Source organism: Elgaria multicarinata, chromosome 5, assembly GCF_023053635.1.
Source record: "Elgaria multicarinata webbii isolate HBS135686 ecotype San Diego chromosome 5, rElgMul1.1.pri, whole genome shotgun sequence".
Lineage (NCBI taxonomy): Eukaryota > Metazoa > Chordata > Lepidosauria > Squamata > Anguidae > Elgaria > Elgaria multicarinata.
Window position 1 is genome coordinate 134,872,782 of NC_086175.1, and position 25,172 is coordinate 134,897,953.

General features: G+C 48.3%; 2 protein-coding genes across 5 annotated transcripts in view; both read left to right on the plus strand.

Annotated features, from left to right (window-relative positions):
* GDPD5 (glycerophosphodiester phosphodiesterase domain containing 5) overlaps positions 1-993 on the plus strand; it is a 219,667-nt gene extending 218,674 nt beyond the window's left edge. For 3 of the 4 annotated variants that reach the window (XM_063127249.1, XM_063127250.1, XM_063127252.1), the window contains one exon: positions 463-993. In XM_063127249.1, coding sequence (XP_062983319.1) covers positions 463-578 — 116 coding nt within the window. In that variant the 3' untranslated portion in view covers positions 579-993. The remainder of the gene's footprint in view (positions 1-462) is intronic. The other variant, XM_063127251.1, reaches the window with a different exon arrangement.
* Positions 994-13,230: 12,237 nt separating this feature from the next.
* On the plus strand, positions 13,231-24,728 carry KLHL35 (kelch like family member 35). Its single transcript, XM_063127256.1, has 6 exons — positions 13,231-14,123; positions 18,096-18,280; positions 20,804-20,964; positions 21,676-21,864; positions 23,637-23,825; positions 24,519-24,728. The coding sequence occupies exons 1-6, from the start codon at positions 13,231-13,233 to the stop codon at positions 24,705-24,707; spliced, it is 1,806 nt and encodes a 601-aa protein (XP_062983326.1). The 3' UTR covers positions 24,708-24,728.
* Positions 24,729-25,172: the final 444 nt, after the last annotated feature.

The following is a 25,172-nucleotide window of genomic DNA, read 5'->3' on the forward strand; positions in this document are numbered from 1 at the left end:
GAAACCCTGTCCCCCTCCCCAAGGAGAAAAATTCTCCGAATTTCCCCCCTCCCTGTGAAAGAGGCAGAAAAAATCAGTGCCTCTTTCACACACACAGAGAGAAATTTCCTAAAAATAGGGGCCAGGATTTGGCCCAGTAGTAATTAGTACACTGTTTGAGCAATATGCAAAATCCTGGTTTATGCAGTACCTGGGCTTCATTTGTGGAAAAGCGGGATATAAACTTTAAAACATAAAATACATTTTTGCATGTTCTCCGTGGTGAATATTACAGAATGGCTGGTGTTTGTGCACATTAGCTGTTTAACTCACGTTTGTCTAAGGTTAGTTTAACCTATCCTTACGGATTGATTATCCCCGAGAGAGTTGGATTTGGGGGAAGGCGGGTTATGATTTTTCTTCTCTCGATGTCCCACACGTCAACAGCATCTCTCTCTTTGGGGGGCCTTCTCCCCTCTTCAGAAATCAACAGCGGAATCGAGGCGACGGATGAGCTTTCGCTGTGTTCGGAGAACGGCTACGCCAATGAAGTCGTCACGCCCATGGACCACCGGGAAGTGAAGCTTCGTATCGAGTGAGGGGGTTGGGGTTGGGAAGGGAACCGGTGGACTCCATAAACCCCACACACACACCACCCTTTTCGTGTGCAACAACTCTTCCTCGAGCTGCCTGGGACCGAACTCCTTTTACCAAACTGTTAATGCAATGGACTTTGTGAGGGTGGCCTGGTGCCTCTCCAGAAACTGAAGCTGGACTGGGTTTCTTTCTTTTTTGTTGTTGTAAATATGACCCCCCCCCTTTTTTTGTGGCCCTTTTCTTGCCTATTGTTGGAGGAGGGTGAGCGGGCACGGGCTTCTTCGCGAGGAGAAAGCTGGCAATTGGAAATGCAATGCTACCACTTGGCTGGGCCATCCGCCGTGGCAAGCCAGTGAAGGAACAATCCCCTTGGTGCAGCGATTGTTAGCTGAACTTATTTAAATATGTATGTTGTGACGTCCTTGTGAAGTGTCGTTATTATTCCAATGATGAATACCGGAAACTTCTGGACCGCTGAGAGTTTAGAGGTCCACGTCTTTTCGGAGCGACCGACACTTCAAAGCAGGAGGAGGGCGAGGCCTCACTGGAGGGGTTGCCTGGCCCCTTTTCAAAATGGCGGAAGGAAGTGGCGGTTGTATGACAGGAAGTGGAGGGAGGACAGCTTCCTGTGACAGTTCTGCTGGCACCTGCGGTGGGAATAAGGGTTGCAAGCATTGGACTGATGCCCCGGCACAAGTCCTGTGTCCCGAATTTCACACCAGAGGTGGTCCGAGAGCTTAGTCACACACACACACACACACACACACACGTGCATCACTTGATGTAACATCCCTCAGGCCTGACCTACACATTCCTGACCTACACATGCAAAACAACAAGGCGGTAGAATACATATTGAACAGGCTACATTTTTAAATACGCTCTTAAGTACGGAAAGTCCTCTTAGTTGAGTGTGTGCACCACTGGTGTTCTCCAGTTCTTCCAAAGTAACCCTGTACAGTTATCTCTTCTGGAGGTGTGACCCTCTCAGGGCATGCTAGCTAATACACTTGCACAAGAAGTGATGTGTGACCCAAGATGTTTTTCTAATGTGTGATCCTTCATACCAATGTTCTTCCTTACAAGGCCTGAGGCACACTGACGAATCACTTCAAGCGTATCTCTCCCCAATATCTCTCTCCCTCCCTCCACCCCTCCCTCTCTCTCACACACACACACGCACGCGCGCGCACACACACACACACACACTTAGTTTGCAGGGCTCCTTAGCTCTGCCTGGCGATTTAGTGGTGGACCAGCTGCAGTGATCTGGGCTACTGGAAGAGGCTTCAGGGCTGGGGAGTCAAGAGAAGAGAAGATTGAGCCTGGAGAAGAGAAGATTGAGGGGAGACATGGTAGCACTCTTCAAATACTTAAAGAGTTGTCACACAGAGGAGGGCCAGGATCTCTTCTCGATCCTCCCAGAGTGCAGGACATGGAATAACGGGCTCAAGTTAAAGGAAGCCAGATTCCAGCTGGACATCAGGAAAAACTTCCTGACTGTTAGAGCAGTACGACAATGGAACCAGTTACCTAGGGAGGTTGTGGGTTCTCCCACACTAGAGGCCTTCAAGAGGCAGCTGGACAAGCATCTGTCAGGGAGGCTTTAGGGTGGATTCCTGCATGGAGCAGGGGGTTGGACTCGATGGCCTTATAGGCCCCTTCCAACTCTGCTATTCTATGATTCTATGAGACAACAAGATTACAGCAGCTGGGACTTTTCAGTTTGGGGGAAAGGGGAGACATAAGAGTGGTATACGAAATTATGCACGATGTGGATTTTATTTATTTATTTATTACACTTGTATACCGCCCCCATAGCCAGGGCTCTCTAGGCAGTTTACAGAAATTCTAAAATTAAGATAAAAACGAGTATACAAAATTTTAAATTCTAAAACACAGAACATACACACATAAAGCATTAAAAACCATTAAAAACAAGGTGACATTTTCCTCCCTCTCTTAGAATACTAGAACCCAATGGGGTCGCCCCATGAAGCTGATGGGTGGGAGATTCAGGACAGGTAAAAGGAAGGAGTTCTTCACACAGCACAGTTCCATACCATAAGATGTAGTGATGGCCATGAATTTGGATGGCTTTAAAAGGGGGTCGGATAAATTCCTGGAAGAGAAGGCTATTCATGGCTATTCATAGTCCTGATGGCTATGTGCTACCTCCAGTATCAGGGGCAGTAAGCCTTTGTACACCAGTTACCGGGGAACATGGGAGAGAGGATGCTGTTCCACTCGTGTCCAGCTTGTGGATTCCTAGTCAACGGCGGGTTGGCCACTGTGTGAAGAGAATGCTGGACTGGATGGACCTTTGTTCTGATCCAGCAGGGCACTTCTTACGAGACCTGCTGTTCTTCGCCTGTATGGTAGCTGCAGGGGAAGGTAAAGGGGAACACAGGAATGACCAGCCTGTGGGGGGCGGGGGAGGATCTCAAGAGGCAAAGAGCAAGATGATTGGCTAGCTGCAGTGGTGCACTGCACAGGCTCTGGAGAGGAAACTGAACGTGTGGCCAGCAGATAGAGTGGGCAGATCTACACCAAGCAGAATATAGCACTATGAAGTATGGGAAGAGTATGATGATCAGGGGTCTGGAAACAAAGCCATATGAAGAGAGACTGGGGCCATAGCTAGACCTAAGGTTTATCCCTGGATCGTCCAGGGGTCAAACCTGTTCATCTAGGTGACACACAATGGATCCAGTGCTCAGGCAGGGGCAAACCCTGGATGATCCCAGGATAAACCTTAGGTCTAGCTGTGGCCTGAAAGAACTGGGCATGTTTAACCAGGAGAAGAGAAGATTGAGGGGAGACATGATAGCACTCTTCAAATCCTTAAAAGGTTGTCCCACAGAGGAGGGCCAGGATCTCTTCTTGATCCTCCCAGAGTGCAGGACACGGAATAACAGGCTCAAGTTAAAGGAAGCCAGATTCCGGCTGGACATCAGGAAAAACTTCCTGACTGTTAGAGCAGTACGACAATGGAATCAGTTGCCTGGTGAGGTGGTGGGCTCTCCCACACTAGAGGCATTCAAGAGGCAGCTGGACAAGCATCTGTCAGGGATGCTTTAGGGTGGATTCCTGCATTGAGCAGGGGGTTGGACTCGATGGCCTTGTAGGCCCCTTCCAACTCTACTATTCTATGGTTCTGTGATATAAGAGTCAGGAGCCACACTACTGCTTTATAGCGGAATTGAAGTGCACTGACAATTGTTGGGCCCATGGACACCTACCATATACCGCTTTCATCATGCAATATCGTGCTTGGTGTAGATCTGGCCAGAGAGAGAGGGAGAGCACAACATGGACCTGCACTGGGAGAAGGGCAGAACACTCTTTCAGGGATTAGAAGAAGGTCCATCCCAATCCAAGGACCAAGTGTGCCTGTTGGAATTTGCCTGCCTGGTGCCTTTGTGACTGACTGAGGAGCCCTTGCTTGGCCAACGTGGAGCGGGATGGGGAGGGGAGACCTTCAGTCAAGCCCAGTGTACGACAACATTACTTGGCCAGAAGCGGTGCCTGGAGCCAAAGTCGTTTTTACTTGAAAAATAGTGGAGATCGTGGCTTTAAATCCAGAATGAGGCCACAAGGAGGAGATTGTCTTCCAACTCTTTCCCTGTAATGACGAGCCAGTGTGGTGTAGTGGTTAGAATGTTGGACTGGGACTCAGGAGATCTGGGTTCTAGTCCCCACACGGCCATGGAAACCCACTGGGTGACTTTGGGCCAGTCACAGACTCTCAACCCAGCCTACCTCACAGGGTTGTTGTGAGGATAAAGATGGAGAGGAGGGGGATTATGGACGCCATTTTGGGTTACTCAGAGGGGAAAAGGATGGAGATAAATGTAATAAATAAATAGTGTTCATATCAGCCCCTCAGGAGTGACACCCCCCGCCTTGTGTTGTGTGACACTTTGAAGCTGTACCATCCACTCGCAGGATCCTGAAGGATCCCACTTAGGGCACCTACAGGTGGAGCCATTTTGTAGTGCCGATCACGAGAAACCCTAGTTGCAATCTCTTCTGCCCTGCTCAGGCTACATCTGGAGTACTGCGTACGGTTCTGGGCGCCACATTTTTAAGAAGGACATTGACAAGCTGGAATGTGTCCAGAGAAGAGCGACCAGGATGGTGACGGGTCTGGAAGCAGCTGAAAGAGCTGGCTATGTTGTGAAAGCAACCACACCTAAGAGGCGACATGATAGCCATCATCCAATATTTCAAGGGCTGTCATATAGGGGACTGGAGCAAATTTGATTTCTGTTGCTCCACAGGGTAGGGCCCAAACCAGCAGGGTCAGTTACAAACAAGGGGATTTTGACTGAACATTAGGGGTGCGCTTGTGTGGAAACAGCGGCCGCACACTGTAGATTTCCTGTATCGGGGCTTGGATTCTATGTGCGGCTACCACTGTGGTCTCCGCTCCACGGAGCTCCTACTTAACAAAGCAAGTCTGCTGAGCACCCTGGGACAGGGGTCACATCTTGGCTTGGGAGCTTCCACATTGGCATGGCTCAGTGTCTGCCAGCCATGACCTTTGTCTTCCCAGCCGTTGGGGGTTGCTGAAGCAACAGAACTGTAGATTTTTGTCCTTGAGGCCACCCAAGAAAGAAACTGAGATCGGTGTCTGAATTCTTTGGACATACCATAGAGTGCTGAACCAGAGGCTAGCTTGGAGTCTGTTCCATTAGGGTGACCCTATGGAAAGGAGGACAGGGCTCCTGCATCTTTAACAGTGGCATAGAAAAGGGGATTTCAGCAGGTGTTGTTTGTATGCATGGAGCACCTGGTGAAATTCACTCTTCATCACAACCATTAAAGCTGCAGTAGCCCTGCCCTCGTTTGTATCTGGTCACTCTAGTTTAGCTCCTGCAGCTTTCACTGTTGTGATGAAGAGGGAATTTCTCCAGGTGCTGCAGGCATACAGATGACACCTGCTGAAATTCCCCCCTTCTATGCCTGGAGAAGAGAAGATTGAGGGGAGACATGATAGCAGTCTTCAAATACTTAAAAGGTTGTCACACAGAGGAGGGCCAGGATCTCTTCTCTATCCTCCCAGAGTGCAGGACATGGAATAATGGGCTCAAGTTAAAGGAAGCCAGATTCCGGCTGGACATAAGGAAAAACTTCCTGACTGTTAGAGCAGTGTGACAATAATTATTATTATTATTATTATTATTATTATTATTATTATTATTATTATTATTGAATCAGTTACCTAGGGAGGTTGTGGCCTCTCCCACACTAGAGGCATTTAAGAGGCAGCTGGACAACCATCTGTCAGGGATGCTTTAGGGTGGATTCCTGCATTGAGCAGGGGGTTGGACTAGATGGCCTTGTAGGCCTCTTCCAACTCTGCTATTCTATGATTCTATTAAAGCTACAGGAGCCCTATCCTCCTTTCCATAGGGTCACCCTAGGAAATCAGATTTTCACAGAGCAGTCCCATGTATATCTAATCAGGAACAAACCCATTGAATTCAATGGGACTTACTCCCAATAAACATGATGAAAAATCAGTGAAATGATTTGGAGTGCTATTTTTAAAAAGACGTTTCTCTTGAAATTAGTGAACCAGTGAATTTCACAAAATTTTGGCCCTATCGCTGTTCCTTCCCCTGTAGTTTCTAGCTGTAGCTTCTTCCAAACTGCAAGGCACAGTTAACCCTCTCTAGATCTGCTTCTAATTGTGTGAACAGAATGCCTGACTAGATGGACCTTGGTCTAATCCCGTGTGGCTGTTCTTATGTTATTAATGACAGCCATTTGGTACTTGAATTGGGATACTCCAGTACAAATTCATGCATTGCACACGTTAGTTGAATCTCACCTGCTCTGTATTCTTAGTGGCTCCTCTCCTTTAAAATCCAAGAAATCAGGGCTCCCTGCTCATTCTCACTGGTTGCACATTTAGTGTTTGATGTTCAAAGTAGGGCTGTGTGGAGAGGAAGATTCTAATTTAACCTGAGAGGAAGATTCTGATTTAGGTTTAACTTTAAAAATTCACCAAAAATCAGGGCATCATCGCATTTCCTTCAAAATGGGCATGAATAAGGATCTATGTGGAAGCTCTCATGGTGGCCAGTGAGATGTGCGTAGCTTACAAACTAACGGAGACACACGCATTTCTGTAAATGGGGGAAAAAATCTTTTAAAAATTCACCAAAAATCAGGGGATGGCCCAATTTCCTTCAAAGTGGCCATGCCTAAGGACCTATTTGGAAGCTCTCCTGGTGCCCATTTTCATGTTTCTAACTTGAACTCTAAAAAAGTTATAGGCGTTTTACATTTTCAATGCAAGTCGGGGGGGGGGAAACACGGAGCTTCGGATCCACTGCGGAGCGGAGCAGACCAGAGGCGGATCGTCCCAAAGTGGAGCAGACCCAATCAGAAAGTTGCGGATCTGGATCCAGAGTGGATCGGGGGGGAGGGGGGAATGTCCGTGCACAGCCGTAGTTCGAAGCATCACATCCATGCTATTTCAATTGGCTGTGCAGTGTGTTGGTTTTGCACTTGGGAGTTTGTATTGTATCTAAGCACACAATTTCTCAATGGAGATGGTCTTTTAAAAGCTATTCCTGCCTGCCTTTACATTTCTATCTCTTTAGGAAGGACCTTGGGACCCTGTATGCACCATTATAGTGGTAGCTTTAAAATTCTAGAAACACCTCAAGCACATGCAGCAGCTCTAAACCAGTTGGGGAGCCAGGTGTTGGTGTAGTACACTCATCAAAAGACTGTGTCATGAATCAGAATAATCCTTGATTTGAATCTCGCATTCTGCCACAAATTCATTGTGGCCGTAGGCAAGCTGCCCTCACTGAGCCTCAATCTCCCACTTGCTGTATAATGAAGGTAACAATACTACCTTACAAGGTTTTTGTGACAATTGCAGCATGAACAACAAGGAAAAGGAAAGGAACCTCTCGTGCAAGCACTGGGTCATTACTGACTCTTGGAGGGACGCCAGCTTTTGCTGACGTTTTCTTGGCAAGCCTTATAGCAGGGTGGTTTGCCGTTGCCTTCCCCGGCCGTTATTCCCTTTCCCCCAGCTAACTGGGTACTCATTTTACCGACCTCGGGAGGATGGAAGGCTGAGTCGACCCGAGCCAGCTGCCTGAAACCAGCTTCAGCTGGGATCGAACTCAGGCCGTGGGGAGAGTTTTGGCTGCAGAAACTGCTGCTTTACCGCTCTGCGCCACACGAGGCTCATATGAACAACAAAGGGTCTGACAAATTCCAGCATAATCTTTTGTGGACTATAGTCCACATCATCAGATGCATGGAGTGTTACAGAGAGATTCAGATACTGTATATAATAAACTTGAAATTCCCCATAATACTCCTCCATGCATCTGATGAAGAGGACTACAGTCCACAAAAGTTTGAATTTGTTAGAATTTAAGATGCCACAAGACTCCTCCTTGCTATCCTCAGAAAAGTATTACGGAAAGGTAATTCTTTACAGCACCATGTACACCAGAGCTTTCCAAACTTTTCATGTTAGTGACACACTTTTTAGACATGCATCATTTCGTGACACAGTAATTCAGTTTTACTAGCAAACCGGAGGTTAAACTAACCCCTTATAAGAGATACGGACACATACATAAATTGTAATAATGAAATGTAGGGGGACACAACATATCTCATGAAAACCTTTCATTTATATATATATATATATTAAATATATGATTTGCAAGATAGTAATATACATTTCCAAGACTTTTCACATTGAACCAATTTTGTCGAGCTGCGATTGAGCGGCGGTTGAGACGGTGTTCTATCAAAACACTGGACCCATGGAATTTCTCGAATGCGTCACTTCAGGTGCAGCCGCGTCACCAGAAGTGATGCGGAATCAGCTGTTTTGACCCGATTATGAATACTGCGCATGTGCAGTACCTGTATGATCCCTCGACCGTGGTGTGCATGCACGGATACGACGGAAGGGGAATATACTAGTGCACCATACTAATCGACACCTTTGCTGCGTAAAAATGCAGGCAAGTTGGTATTGCTTATTTCACAGAGACTCAAGAGGTTTCTCGTTACATTCGCGTGACACACCTACACACTGCAGCCGACACACTAACGTGTCGTGACACACAGTTGGGAAAGCTCTGATGTACACTGATGGTGCTAAATAAATAAATAATACCGAAAGTATTTTGAACACTTGTAAGCCCCCCCTCTTTCTCTAACACACCTATCTATCTATCTATCTATCTATCTATCTATCTATCTATCTATCTATCTATCTAGTAGGACCAGCCACAAAGTGAACCAAGCATAGTTGGGTACCACTATATGATGAGTTTTAAGTGACGTGATTTGTTCCTTAATTTCTTTTTAGTGCAATTTTCCGAGCCTCTTGATCAAATGAATTGTTCCCTCTGGGCCTCAATCGGTTTTCCAGATGGGACAGTCGTTTCTAAGCTGTCCCCTGGGTGAAATATCTCTCTCTCTCTCTCTCTCTCTCTCTCTCTCCCTCTCTCTCTCTCTCCATCTTCACACCCTCCCTTCTGCGGGGCGGGGGGGGGCGGTGTCCGTCCTTCCATGCACAGGCTTAATTGACAGCTGCAGCTAATGCCAAGCGAATCCTCCGGGCACGTCATAACGCGAGGAACAAAAGCAGGCTTTGCATGGCTTGGAGGAACTATGCTTTTTGTGCATGTCTTTGTCCAGTGCAAGCCAAAGGAAACGTTCTCCGTTCTTTCCTTTTTTTTGCCGGGGAGTTCACGTCGATCCGGGTGCCAGAGCTGGAGTGACAAGGACTGTCTGATGCCTTTTGAGGAACTGCAATCCAGGTGATGCTCACCTTCCCCTAACAGGTGAGGAAGACCTCCCCAAACAAAGGGAATGGGCTTCTAAGCAGAGAGGCTGGGTGTGGGGAGAAACTAGGCAGCTCTACCGGCTAGAGGGCTGGATGACTGCAGCAGGGACTTGGGTTCAAATCCTGATATAGCCATGAAGCTTTCCTAGGTGATTTTAGCAACCTGTTGTGTCTTGGTCTAAGCAAATTCACAGAGCTGTGAAGATGAAATGGGGTTTCCTGAGGTAAATGCTCCCGACCGTCTTAGATCAAGGATGGGATACAAATGTGGTAAAATATCTGCTTATCTCCTGAGTATCACTACTAAATAGGTACCATTTCCTCTCTTGATAGTAGTATTTTGGGGGTGTTTTTTTTTTTGGCGTATACTGAATCTTCTTTCAGGTTATGCTCTGTCTTGCTTGAAAAGCGAGCCTCACAGCCGTCTTGCGTGAAATCCAGTTTTGAATTTGACTAAAATTTTCAGGAGCAAGTCATGTGACAATGAACGTGCAGACGACTTTATGACCAAATGTGAAAACAAAGCTTTCTGACTGGAAACAAACCCCTATTAAGAGAGACTGAAAGAACTGGGCATGTTTAGCCTGGAGAAGATAAGATTGAGGGGAGACATGAGAGCACTCTTCAAATCCTTGAAAGGTTGTCACACAGAGGAGGGCCAGGATCTCTTCTCGATCCTCCCAGAGTGCAGGACACGGAATAACGGGCTCAAGTTACAGGAAGCCAGATTCCAGCTGGACATCAGGAAAAACTTCCTGACTGTTAGAGCAGTACGACAATGGAACCAGTTACCTAGGGAGGTGGTGGGCTCTCCCACACTAGAGGCCTTCAAGAGGCAGCTGGACAAGCATCTGTCAGGGATGCTTTAGGGTGGATTCCTGCATTGAGCAGGGGGTTGGACTCAATGGCCTTGTAGGCCCCTTCCAACTCTGCTGTTCTATGATTCTATGACTTGGAGCGAAATCATTTATACTTGTGTTGGTGATCATGCTAGTCCGTAGTCCTCGTAGAAAGACATCTTGAGTTGCGGAGAGGTGCACATCATGAAGCTAATAATTCAAACTTGGGTTGGTGGTCATGCCAACCCCAGAAGGAACCTGCTAACAAGAGTTCCCTGGGCTTTGATCTCCTTTTCACCATGTCATCCTGCTTGTTCACGTGCCTCTCGCTCTGGCCCAGACAATGGTGCTGGTGAGAAGGAGGAGCAGGGGACGCCACGGCCTCCTTGCTCCCTGGCTCTCTGCCTGTCAAGCAAGCAAGTAGCAGCAGGGATGAGGAAGAGGAGGAGGAACATGAGCAGCTGGTGGCCATGGTGGTGAGAAGGTAGACTCACTGGAGGGTGGCTGGCCCAGGTGCCCTCAGAAACTTGGCGCTGGCCCTGGGCAGAAGGAGATGCTCCAAGGAAGACCAGACTCTTCTGCCTGGCTCAGTGTGTGGATTAACCACATAGTTGGGTGTGGTGCAGAGCGGTAAAGCAGCAGTTTCTGCAGCTGAAACTCCCCACAGCCTGAGTTCGATCCCAGCGGAAGCTGGTTTCAGGCAGCTGGCTCAGGTCGACTCAGCCTTCTATCCCCCCGAGGTTGGTAAAATGAGTACCCAGTTAGCTGGGGGAAAGGTAATAACGGCTGGGGAAGGCAACGGCAAACCACCCCGCTATAAGGCCTGCCAAGAAAACGTCAGCGAAAGCTGGCGTCCCTCCAAGAGTCAGTAATGACTCAGTGCTTGCGCGAGAGGTTCCTTTCCTTTTTCCCTGGGTGAATTCATGTGTGGTCCTGTTGCAGCCCATGGAGGCACATGGCAGATTCAAAAGTTTGGTATCTACCTTTTGCTTTTAGAGAAGCCACCCGGGGTAGAATAGATTACCTGCCCTCTTTTGGAGAATTTCGTCCAGGTGTCGGGCTGTTTGGAAAGTTCTTTCTTGACGTGGGCATCCCAGTCTGAGATTTCATCCATGGTCTTTTTCTGTTTGCTACAAAAGATGTTGATTAGACGCTTTTGGAGATGTTGATCAGATCCTTTTCTCTCGACATAGACCATATGAAATGTCCTGCACTGAGCGGGGGGTTGGACTCGATGGCCTTATAGGCCCCTTCCAACTCTACTAGTCTATGATTCTATGATTCTAAACTTGGATTTTTCACCTCTAATCCTTTGAGGATAATGTCCCAGGGGGCATCTGTACGGCCTATTTACCCTGGCGTGGCTGCGCAGTGGTGTGGCGTTGTTTATATGACGCCACTGCCAACTCGCAGCTATAGAGCTTCGGCTATGGGGCAATATATAAATGATGATGATGATGATGATGATGATGATGATGATAATAATAATAATATAATAGGCTTCCCCCCCCCAAAAATTGCACTTTTTCGCAGTGTGGCGTTACCACGATTATTTTAGTTGCTCCGATGTCACCACGTTGTTTCTCCATCTGCCAGTTGTGGCTTCAGTTCAGGTTAAGCCACTGGGCACTGCTACTGGGGGTGGAGGGCAGATCCAAGGTGGTGTCTAATTTTATTTATTTAATACTGCATTTATAGCTCGCCTTTTTTCCTCCAAGGAACCCAAGACAGTGCACATAATCCTCCTCCTCTCCGTTTTAAACTCACAACAACAAACCTGTGAGGTAGGTTGGGCTGAGAGTCTGTGGCTGGCCCCAAAGTCACCCAGTGGGTTTCCATGGCTGAGTAGGGGCTAGAACCCAGATCACCTTCCTTTTTACAGAAGGATGCAACAATTAATGGTCTACAGGAGATGGCAAATCTGACAAGCTTGAATTTTTATTGTGTTTTCATTTCCCTCCCCCACTTGTAAGATCATTCTATCTCATTTCTGCATCGAATTCTGATTCCACACACCCCCACCCCAACCAGAGAAAGTGCGGGAATGCAGGGCAGAGGGCGGGTTCGATGAGCCAAATGGTTGTCGGGGTTGCATTTTTTTCTGGCCAGATGTCTTGCGCTGCCTCCTGCCATCATAGAATCATAGAATCATAGAATAGCAGAGTTGGAAGGGGCCTACAAGGCCATCCAGTCCAACCCCCTGCTCAATGCAGGAATCCACCCTAAAGCATCCCTGACAGATGGCAGTCCAGCTGCTTCTTGAAGGCCTCTAGTGTGGGAGAGCCCACCACCTCCCTAGGTCACTGGTTCCATTGTCGTACTGCTCTAACAGTCAGGAAGTTTTTCCTGATGTACAGCCGGAATCTGACTTCCTGTAACTTGAGCCCATTATTCTGTGTCCTGCACTATGGGAGGATCGAGAAGAGATCCTGGCCCTCCTCTGTGTGACAACATTTCAAGTATTTGAAGAGTGCTATCATGTCTCCCCTCAATCTTCTCTTCTCCAGGCTAAACCTGCCCAGTTTACAAAAGCACCAGAGAGCCTTATCCTGTCACCTGCTATCTGGGAACCTAGAAAGTCACTGCCACTCCCGAGTAAACAATCCCAGGCGAGTCAATTCCGCCTCACAGCAACGATGCTGCGGGATTTTTTAGGGAATTGGCTACAAAGCAACTTCAATTAACACCCACCCCACCCCCAGTATTTGTATTTAGTTAGAAAGATGATATCTGTCTTTATCTGGATAAGTTTCTTTGCGATATTGATGGATATTCCTACCCTTTATGACTAATACTGGTGCCGTCTATGGCCACCATTTCCGGATTGTCATCCCTGTTCGTCTGTTGCAGCAAAAACAACAAATGCCATCTTGATATACTAACTAACACATTTATTATGGCATAAGCTTTTGTGGCCTGCAGCCTTCCTCATCCGATGCGTGATGTTCTTACTTCATGTTCTAAATCAGGATGTACCAGCTGATGGAAGAAGGTTCCAGTTACGGAGCAAACAGCACAGATAAAAATGTGTCGATGGACCAAAGGGACAAACAGCTCCGGGTGAAACTCTGCAGCAGGTCTTGCCACGCTGAGCAGATCCTCCAGACCCTCAACGCCTATCGGCAGGACGGCATCTTCACGGATGTGGTGCTTGTGATGGACGGGCAGGAGTTTCCTTGCCACCGCGCCACGTTGTCAGCCAATAGCGCTTACTTTCGGGCTATGTTTGCCGGGGGACTGAAGGAAGGCGACCAAGGCACCGTCCGCCTCCAAAAGATCTCTGCGCACAGCATGAGTCTCGTCCTGGACTACATGTATGGAGGGCACGTCGCCATCCAGGAAGACAACGTGGAAGGACTGTTGGAGTTGTCCAGTTTGCTTCAGATCCCCAAACTCAAAGACGCTTGCGCCGCCTACTTGGAAGCCCAGCTCCACCCTTGCAACTGCTTGGGCATCATGAGGTTTGCCGACTCCTTTTCCATCCCATCTCTGGCCAAGAAGAGCAAGAGGCTCGTGCTGGAAGGTTTTGTGGAGGTGTCTCATCACGAGGAGTTCCTGGAGCTGGACGCGGCGGAGCTGGGGCTGTGCCTTGCGAGCGAGCGGCTGGCGGTCCCCAAAGAGGAAGCGGTCTTCGAAGCGGTGATGCGGTGGGTGCGCCACAACGTGGCCTCCAGGAAAGGGACTCTGAAGGATCTGCTGGCGCAGGTGCGCCTCCCTCTGCTGGACCCCGTGTACTTCCTGGAGAAGGTGGAGATGGATGAACTCATCCAAGAGTCCAAAGACTGCATCCCTTTGCTGCAAGAAGCCCGCAAGTACTATATCCTGGGCATGGAGGTCAGCTCTCCACGCTCTAGGCCCAGAAGGTAAAAATAATGCCAATTGCTTAATTCAGGGGTGGGCAGAAGGTAGATCCCCAGATGTTTTGAACCTCAGCTCCCAGCCTTCCTGAATGGTCAAGAAGGCTGGAAGTTGACCTCCAAAACAACTGGAGATCTACTTTCTCCACACCCCAGGTCTAATTAATTAATTAGGATCATTTCTATTCTCCTTCTCTATGCCCAGGACTCAAGGTGGTTCGTTGTAGAAACGTAGGAAACTGCCTTATTCTTTGTCCATGTAGCCCAGTATTGTGAACACTGACTGGCAGCAACAGCTCTTCAAGGTTTCAAACAGGTTAATTTTTTCCTTGTCCTGCCTGGAAATGTCAGGGCTGAAAATGAATTAACATTTATGTGTGCTAGACATATTTATTGCTATTTTATCTTGGCAAACCTGGGTTTATTTATTTATTTTATTGCATTTGTATACCGCCCCATAGCAGAAGCTCTCTGGGCGGTTCACATAAGATAAAAACTTTTTAAAACAATATACAAAAATTAAAACCCACAAAAACATGCAAAATGCACATACACTTAAAACCATCACCACAACCTCACAAACGATGAACCAAAGAACATATTTATTTATTTATTACATTTTTATACCGCCTAATAGCCGAAGCTCTCTGGGCGGTTCACAAAAATTAAAACCATTAGGAACATAATAAGACATCCAACAAGCCAAAGAACATTACGTATTCCTAAATGCCTGTGAGAAGAGAAAAGTCTTAAAAAGATGACAATGTCGGCTCCAGGCGGGCCTCGTCAGGCAGATTGTTCCACAGTTGGGGGGCCACCACTGAGAAGGGTTGCTTCCATGCTAGCTGTTAATTGCCACGATTCTTTCCCTCGCTCAACATTATGGTGACAAAATTGATGACGTCATTGCCAAATCATTTTGTAATCTTCTTGTACTTTTTTCCTCAGGATTCAAAGTAGAAGGACTAGTATGGAAGCAGACTCCGAGGGATTTAAATAAGTCTATTTATATTATCCATCAATATAACCGTTTGATAAAGGGCCTAGTAGAGAAATATTACCACAGCGGGAGTAATGCAATGAAAATGACAAAATAACACAGTATTTTTTGTCTTAACGTTTCCATAAGTTGCCGTTCTTAATTGCTCCTCCTCCTCTTGCAGTGGCAGCAAGATACGATTCCTGTAGTTACTGCCTATCTGGGGATGATGGGGGTTGTAGTCCAAGCCCAACACATCTGGATAGTGCCAGCTGGGGAAGTCTGGTCCAGAGGAACTCTCCATCCATGCATTCCCTGATGAAGCCAGAGAAACACAAACGTTCTCCTCCTCAAAGAAAAGAATGATGTGGAAGGAGAAGAAACCCTGAAATAATTAAAAACAGAAACAGAAACACTTGACAGAATGTGTCCATTCCACAGCATTGAAATTATTATTATTATTATTATTATTTATTTATTTATTTATTTATTTATTTATTTATAAAGCACCATCAATGTACATGGTGCTGTACAGAGTAAAACAGTAAATAGCAAGGCCCTGCCGCATAGGCTTACAATCTAATAAAATCATAGTAAAACAATAAGGAGGGGAAGAGAAGGCAAACAGGCACAGGGTAGGGTAAGCAGGCACAGGGTAGGGTAAAACTAACAGTATAAAGTCCGCACAACATCAAGTTTTAAAAGCTTTAGGAAAAAGAAAAGTTTTTAGTTGAGCTTTAAAAGCTGTGGTTGAACTTGTAGTTCTCAAATGTTCTGGAAGAGCGTTCCAGGCGTAAGGGGCAGCAGAAGAAAATGGACGGAGCCGAGCAAGGGAAGTAGAGGCCCTTGGGCAGGCGAGAAACATGGCATCAGAGGAGCGAAGAGCACGAGCGGGGCAATAGTGTGAGATGAGAGAGGAGAGATAGGAAGGAGCTAGACAGTGAAAAGCTTTGAAGGTTAACAGGAGAAGTTTATATTGGATTCTGAAGTGAATTGGAAGCCAATGAAGAGATTTCAGAAGCGGAGTAACATGGTCAAAGCGGCGAGCCAAGAAGATGATCTTTGCGGCAGAGTGGTGAACAGAAGCCAACGGACTGATGTGAGAAGAAGGAAGGCCAGAGAGAAGAAGGTTGCAGTAGTCCAACCGTGAAATAACCAGCGCATGAACAAGAGTCTTGGCAGAAGAGACAGACAAAAATGATCGAATCCTGGCAATGTTATACAGGAAAAAATGACAAGATTTAGCTACTGCCTCAACATGAGGAATAAAGGAGAGCGAGGAGTCGAATATAAAGCCAAGGCTACGAGCTTCCTTGACCGGAGTAAGCATAACATCATTGACAGTAAGAGAGAATGAGAGATGAGGAGAAGGTTTAGGAGGAAAAACAAGCAATTCAGTCTTTGCCATATTAAGTTTCAAACGACGATGAAGCAGCCAAGCTGAGATATCTGAAAGACATGCCGAGATACGATCGTGAACATCAGGAGAAAGTTCCGGAGATGACAGATATAGTTGTGTATCATCGGCGTACAGATGATATTGGAGGCCATGAGATTGAATAAGCTTGCCCAAGGGCAACATGTATAAGGAAAACAACAACGGGCCAAGCACTGAGCCTTGCGGAACCCCTACTGAAAGGGGAAAGGAGGAAGACGAGCTGCCATTAGCCAACACGCTGAAAGAGCGACCCGCTAGATAGGAGAAATGGTCATGGCCTTGATCATTTGTGGATATTTTGTTTATTTGAGTCAAGCTGTTCAGGGTCTGAGATTCGTTTCTCCCCTGCTAGGCCTGATCACCACGGCAACAACTGTGAGTGCGACGGACACTCCGGAACTTTCTAAAGAGAAAAATGCCTCAATGGATATGTACAGCTCAAAGTGCTACACCTTCCTATAGTAAATGGTTATATCCTAGGGTTACAATTCCATTTTAGTGGGCTGATTTCTACTATCATTGCAGCCCAACATGGCTCATTTAAGCCACGGCAGTTTGTGGCGCATATCAGTGGCCATTTTGAATATTCAACCCCCAGCTGGAGTTTGTCATGGTCTGCTGTGTCATCTGAACCCGGACAGCTCCACTTGTTGGAGGGGGAATCAACCCCCCAGTAGCCCTGCAATAGGCCATAGGTTATTGGAGGCCTGTTTCTCTGTCCAAGCCATGCTGCTCTGGTTCAGACAACACAACAAGCCATGACTGGGGATAGGCTTGGGTGACCCTATGAAAAGGAGGACAGGGCTCCTGTATCTTTAACAGTTGCACAGAAAAGGGAATTTCAGCAGGTGCCATTTGTATGCATGCTGCACCTGGTGAAATCCTCTCTTCATCACATCAGTTAAAGCTGCAGGAGCTATCCTAGAGTGACCAGATACAAAAGAAGGCAGGGCTCCTGCAACTTTAAGTGTTGTGATGAAGAGGGAATTTCATCAGGTGCTACACGCATACAAATGACACCTGCTGAAATTCCCTTTTCTATACAACTGTTAAAGATACAGGAGCCCTGTCCTCCTTTTCATATGGTCACCCTAGGATAGGCAAGGCTGGGCTGTGGTGATTGTGCGAACCTGGTGCCTATTAAATAAGCTATGGTGGGCTGTGGTGATCTTGTGAACCAGGTCAATGTGTTCTGCATTGTCTCCATTGTCTCCATGTCTTTTATCAAGACCTAGTTTGTGGAGATTCTCCCTCCCCCAACTCTCTCTCTCTCACACACACATGTTGTTGCTGCCTTTCTAGTGTGTTCTCTCAAAGCAGTCTTAATGATTTCCAGGGCTGCTGCACCTTCAATTAGTAGCTTCCTGCTTTCAGATTCTGCCCATTGTATTGCTTTCTGTTGAGCTCAAAGTCTCGAGTTGTCCTGAAAGGCCCTAGTGTGGATTTCAAGTGCCAGCGCAGCCCCTGGTTTATAGGAGTTTGTCACGTCCTGGGTGAAGTTGAGCCGCCATTACATCTTGTTGCACCCCCGAGACTGAAGCTGTTGCTTTTCATACTCCAGATTCATGGAATTAGCAGAGATGATTGTTGTGATTGGCGGCTGTGATAAGAAAGGAATTTTGAAGCTCCCTTTTGTGGATCTGTTCCATCCCGAAAGAAAAGAGTGGAAGCCGCTCTCCGGTATGCCCGGATGTACCAAATCTGAGTTTGCGGCCTGTACGCTGAAGAATGATGTGTACATCTCAGGTGAGGGATGTCCAAAAATACCAGCCTATTTTAGCTTTAAGCTCTCCTAGCCAGGAATTAAGCCGTAGGAGAGGCCTGAATGGGAAGAAAACGGCACAAATACTTGCAAGGCCAGCGCCAGACTGTTTTGCACCCTAGGCAGGTGAGCTGCTTTCATCCCCCCTCCCACCCAAGCGTACCTGGGCACAGGACGCCATCTTGCCTGCCCAGCCAAAGTGAAGCCAGAACGCTGGCGTGGGGCGTGGGCGGGTTCAGAACGGCGCTCCCGGCCGGAAGCCGCTCTGGGAGAGCGACTTCCGGGCACACCGTTCTGAAGCTGCCCTCTCGCCCCCCCACCCCAGCGTTCTGGCTTCACTTCAGCGCCCACCCAGCTGAAGCGAAGCCAGGACGCTGGAGTGGGGGCGTGCGTGCGTGGCTTTGCTTCGGCTGGGTAGGCGCCCAGCCAAAGCAAAGTGAGGACGCTGGGGCGGGCGGGCGGCTTCAGAACGGTGCGCCTGGAAGTCGCCCTCTCAGAGCCGTTGTGGGAGAGCGGCTTCCAGGTGCGGCGTTTGGCGCCCCCCTTACCTTGGCGCTCTAGGCAGCCGCCTGAGTGGCCTCTATGGTAGCACCGGCCTTGAATACTTGGAAAGCATCGAACCTGCTAGGTCAAGGAAAGGGGTCAGGGAAAGCGGCAGGGCCAGCTCTGGGACTTTGGGGACCCAGGTTTGGTCATTTGGCCCACAGATGACCAAATGACCAAATGACAATTGAGAGTTGGGTGAGATTCAACACTCTCGGAATATTATTTATTTATTAAAACATTTCTATCCCACCCTATTATCCCTGGGATCTCAGGGCAGCATGCAGATAAAATCAGAACAATGTAAACATAAATAATTTACACAGCTAAAATATATATATTAAACCGTTAACAAATTAAAACCGGTAGAATTTTTTTTAAGCAATAAAACAATTAAAATCAATTCAAACTATGGGTAATCATGGAGAATTTAGCCCTTGAAGTGTATGATAGAAAGAGATGTCTTAGCCTGGCATCGAAATGAAGCCAAGGGGAGGGCATTCCACAGCCGGGGTGCCACAACAGAGAAGGCCCTCTTCCACGTCCCACCATAGCGTATGTCTTGTGTTGTTGGGACGTGAAGGAGGGATCCTCCAACAGATCGCAGGTCTCGGGCAGGCAGATATAAGGAGAGGCGTTCCCTCAAGTACCAAGGCCCCAAGACATTGCTGCAGTAGGGTGACATTTTTATACCTCTCCCATAATACTAGAAGCCAACAGGGTCAAGCCATGAAGCTGGTGGGTGGGACATTCAGGACAGGTATAAGAAAGGAGTTCTTAAAAAAGCACAGAGTTAAACTATGGAATTTGGTACCACAAGATGTGGTCATGGCCACCAGTTTAGATGGCTTTAAAAGGGGGTTGGATAAATTCCTGGAGGAGAAGGCTATCAATGGCTACCAGTCCTGTTGGCTATGTGCCACCTCCAGTATCTGAGGCAGTAAGCCTATATACACCACTTCTGGGGAACATGGGTTGGAAGCTGCTGTTCCACTGTGTCCTGCTTGTGGGTCCCTGGTCGACAGCTGGTTGATCACGGGGGGAACAGAGTGCTGGACTAGATGGACCCTTGGTCTGATCCAGCAGGGCTCTTTGTATGTTCTTATGGTGACAGAGGCATATGCATGTATTCATATGTCTACCCTGTTTTCTGCCATACTGCTGGTGTTCTTACCAAAATAGTCCTGTACTAAATTACTTAGAAGTAGGGCTGTGCACTGCCTCAGATCTGAACCCCGATCTGAAGCGGATCGGGGTGATTCGGACCTCCGAATCATGCATCCGAGGCAGTTCGGGCGAAGGCCAAGGTTGCCCAAAGCTGAAGCCAATTGGCTCCAAAACTTCGGGCTGCCTCGGCACATCGGAGCCAGCCCTTGGCAGGTCCCTTACCTGCTGCTTCCACCTCCGCTGTGGCGGAGGCGGAGGCAGCAGGTAAGTGGCGAAGGGGAGGAGGGGAGGCTTACCTGCTGCTGCTGTCCGCCGCTGCTGCCATCCTTGCGTCCGGCGGCTTCCACTGCCGCCGGATGCAAGGACGGCGGTGGCAGTGGACGGTGGTGTCAGCAGGTAAGTGTGGAGAAAGGAGGGGGCTTACCTGCCACCGCTGTCTGCCACCGCCGCTATCCTTTAAAGGGCAGCGGCAGGCGGCAGAGGCACCAGGTTAGTGAGGAAGGGGAAACTTTTCTGAGTGCGGGCTGCACAGCTGGCACCCAGAAAAGTCCGAGTCGCCTCGGAGGACCCGAATCTTGCCTCAGCTTCGATGCCGAGGCAGGTCAGGCAACCCCCGAGGCAGATCGGGGCTGCTTCAGGGGCTTTGAATTGGCCTCTGAGGCGGATCGGAGGCTAGGTGCATAGCCCTAATTAGAAGTCCCCTTTTCCTGGTCAATATTCAATGTAACTCCTGCATCCTTTGGTCTTAAATCCATTGGCTCCTGCCTCACGTAGCTGCTCTGTGTTTGCTCTCGAAGGCGGCCACATCAGCAGCAGGGATGTTTGGCTGCTGAGCTCCCAGCTGAATGTCTGGATCAAGGTTGCCTGCTTGCAAAAAGGCCGATGGAGACACAGGATGGCCAGCCTCCACGGAAAGGTACTTCTCTTTACTTGCACTGCGCTTGGCTGTTTTAGGTGGGCTGTTACAGCTTTCCCCAACATAGTGCCTTCTGAGTGGGTTGGACTACAAACCCCATCATTCTTAAACTTAATTTTTTGGGGTGATGGATGTTGTGATCCAACACATCTGAAGGGCACTGGGGTTGGGGAATGATGAGCTATTACAATCTTATTTTTTATTATGTTTAGCCTTTTCTACTTTGTCGGGGACAGAGTTCTGTGGTCCAGGCCAGGAGATTCAGGACAAAGAAAAGCAAGGGCTTCTTCACATAGGGCAGAGTTAAATTATGGAACTCACTACCACAAGATGTAGTGATGGCCACTGAGTTGGATGGCTTTAAAAGGGGGTTGGATGAATTCCTGGAGGAAAAGCCTATCGATGGCTACTAGCCCTGATGGTTATGTGCTACCTCCAGTATCTGAGGCAGTAAGCCTGTGTGGACCAGTTGCTGGGGAACATGGGAGGGAGTGTGCTGTTGGGCCATGTCCTGCTTTGATGGTCCCTGGCTAATGGCTGGTTGGCCACTATGTGAACAGAGTGCTGGACTAGATGGACCCTTGGTCTGATCCAGCATCAGGGCACTTCTCACGTCATCCATGGGGCACCAGGTTGGGAAAGGCTGCTCTAACCACTCCATCACATCACTCCGCCCTCCTTACATGCATGTCCCTTTGCCTACCCCTAAGGTCAGATATCCACAAATGTAATCCCTCTGCTTCTCATTGACAGATCTATGCCGTGGGTGGGTACGACGGCTTTTACCGCCTGGCCAGCGTGGAATGCTACGACCCCTTCTCCAACAGCTGGAAGGCCGTCGCACCTTTGCTAGAAGCAGTGAGTTCAGCAGCCATCGTCTCCTGCCTCAACAAGCTCTATGTGATTGGCGGTGCGATGGATGATGGGGCCAACACAGAGAAGGTAATGGAACGCAGCAGGATAAAAGCAAGGCAATTTGCAAAGCGGAGAAGCGCAGAAATAAATCTGAAATGAAACAGTTACTAGCTGCACCCGGCGTAACATACGCCGTTGTAGCATATCTTAAAGTTTATTAATTAAATATCATCCCGGGGGCGGGGGCTGCTTGGAGGCTGCTGATACAGTGCCGTCTGGTAGACCTGGGGGGCAGGGAGGTCGGGGGAGTGGGAGCAGGTGTCCCCCTCTCCCTGGGGTTCCTGTCAGCTTTGGGCCAGCCGCCCAGCTCGCATGAGATTAGGCCAGGGCCTGGGCTCGCAGCAGGCGAGCGGCCGGCCACCAAGGGCCCCGGCCGTGCCTCGCTCATGCTCCAGACCGTGGTGCTGCCCCCTTCATGTGTGGGGGGGAGCAAAGAGGCAGAAAGGGGGGTAGGATTACCTTGGAAAGCCCAGAGGAATTGGGCGAGGGGCTTAGCAACTTGTATCAGCAGACGTTACACATTGTTACTGTTGCTTAGCAACCTGTATCAGCTGAAGCCTTTACGGAAACATACCTAAGCGTTTTATATATATAGATGTTTTGAATTTGGGCGGTAGTCACAAAATATGGCCTTTTGTGAATCCTAAGCTGCATTCTGCAAAGAACGAAGTCTAAATCCTCACTTCCGTGACAAATGCTGGGTTTGGGTAGTGATACTTTGGAAGGTGAAATATTTGTATTTTGCTCAGTCCTGGTGACCAAGTCTTTGTATCCCGCCTTTTGCCCAATAACTTTCTCCCCGCTGGGCTGTATTTTTTTTATCATTTTCCTTCCCTCCTCGCTTTGCAGGTGATCAGTTCTTCCTTCTCAGTGACAGATAGGTGATGGGCATAATTCACATCAGGATCTTTGATTTATATGTAGGACGGCCATGTATGAGTTGCCCAAAAAGAGGAAATGCATCACCCAAAATGAGGGCAAAAGAGGACAGAGATTTGTGTAAAATTTGCATCTGCTGGTTTATATTGCAGATGCAAGTTTTGAAGTAATGATAGAAACGCAGTACGTCTCACCATTAGTGATGGGCAAACGGACCCTGGGTAATTCGTTCTCCAGGTTCCGAATTCCTCTGTCCAATCTTGGCCAAAAGTTCTCCATTATTGCAAGTTCTCGTTTTTACTCTCCCGCAGAATAAACACATTTTTCAACTCCGGCACAAACGTTGCTTTTTACATCCCTTTCAAATTGAACTCATAGAATGGCAAGGACGTCCCATGATTCAGCCGCCTCCAACCTGGTATCTTCCAGATGTTTGGGACTCCCTCTCCCATAATCCTTGACCATTGGCCATGCTGGGTGGGGCTGATGGGAGCTGAAGTCCGAAACATATGTAGGACACCGGGTTGGAGAAAGCTGCCATCAGTTCACTAAACTGACCACCTGAGATCATGAGAGGAGGCCTCATTGGTCGTTCCATGACCAACAGAATATTGACGTATGTAGGGCTTTCTCGGTGGTGGCACCCACTCTCTGGAACACTCTCCCACATGTGGTTCAAGAGGCAGAAACTGTGGCAAGCTTCAAATGGTAGAAGGTCATTTGGAGGGCACCTGCTTGGGGAAGACTGATTATGAGAATTGAATAATGTGCTTCTTCTTCTGGATAGTAAGAAGAAGATTGGGAATGGCCCATTTTTCTGGCTGCTTTCAGGAAGGGACCGTTCGTGGCCTCCAAGGTTGGAGTTGCATCTCAACCACCCCCGAGTGAATCAGTTGTTGACTGGTTGTTTGCTCTCCCAGGTGCAGTGCTATGACCCCGAGCGAAATAACTGGGGCCTTCTGTCTCCTGCCCCTTTCAGCCAGAGATGCGTCAGTGCTGTCGCTTTGGATCACTTGATCTATGTTGTCGGAGGACTCCTGAGTAAAATCTTCAGCTACGATCCCCAAAACGACACTTGGAGTGAAGTGGCATCCCTGCCTGGACCTCTAGTAAGGAGACGCTCGTGAGTCCCTTATGGTGGGGGAGGGCGGAAGGCAGACCAGGACCCATAGGTAGATCTCTGTGATTTCTTGTAGGTTGGATCCCAGTTGTTTAATGGTAGCAAGAACATAATGGTTTCCCCACCTAAATTAGGCTGCTGAAATGAAGAAATCCTGGAGGGAAAACTAGAGAGTGGACTTTTGTAGAACCCCCAACTCCTGGCTTCGCACCTTGAATAGTTCTGTTAGAGTTCAGCCTGAAACCAAACGCATTTGGCTGGCTTTGGGCCTGGTCCTTTAATCGTTCTGATTTCTTTCTCTTCCTTCAGGAGAGCTGCGGAGTCAGAACTCTAAAAACATGCTTTGCACCTCAGATAGCTCCTTTAGAATTCTGACTGGTTCTCAGTAAAACCTGGAGCGGATTCACTGCCCCACTGACATCAGAGACACCAGCCTCCACTGCACACCTTCCATGGCAGCCATTTTGTGGTGGTGCCCAGGACAGTTCCTCAAATTGCCAGATGTGCCCATGGCCTAAAAAGATCGCCTCCTCCCCCTGTATCAGACTATTTAGGATTCTGGTGTTCCACGTTAATTTCCACTGCTCTTCGGTGTCACTTCTGTGTCTCTCCTCACCACAAAATGTGTGGCTGGCTTTGGGCCTGGATCTTTGATTGTTCTGGCTTCTTTCTCTTCCTTCAGGAGAGCTGCGGAGTCACTGTGTGCGATGGCAAGATCTACATCCTGGGGGGCAGAGATGAAAATGAAGAAGGCTCTGACAAAGCATTCACTTTGGACCCGGAGACCGGCATCGTGGCACCTCAGCCCCCTTTACAGCGCTGTACCAGTTACCACGGTTGCGTGACCATCCTGCGGCACATGAGCAGATGACCTGGGGGCCGAACCCCCTTTCTTCCCCTCCTCCCCAATCCCGACGTCCTCTGGAAAAGGCGCCAATACTGGATGCCGAAAGATGACTCCTCAATGTCACTGCTCCCGGCTGTGTTCCCTTCCTCCATTTTCCGGCTGTCTTTGTGCCCAGTGTTATTGTTTTATTTTATTTTATTTATTGCATTTATATCCTGCCTTCTTTCCTCCACGGAACCCGAGGCGGCATACATAATCCTCCTACTTTCCATTTTATCCTCACAACAACAACCCTCTGAAGTAGGTTCGGTTGAGAGTCTGTGACTGGCCCAAAGTCACCCAGTGGGCTTTCATGGCCGTATGGGGACTAGAACTCGGATCTCCTGACTCCCGGTCCAACATCTAATGTCTACCAAGTGACTGCTGTAGATGCAAGATCGTACTTTTTGTGCCATGTACATCTGCAGTGGAGATGTAATCCAAGCCATC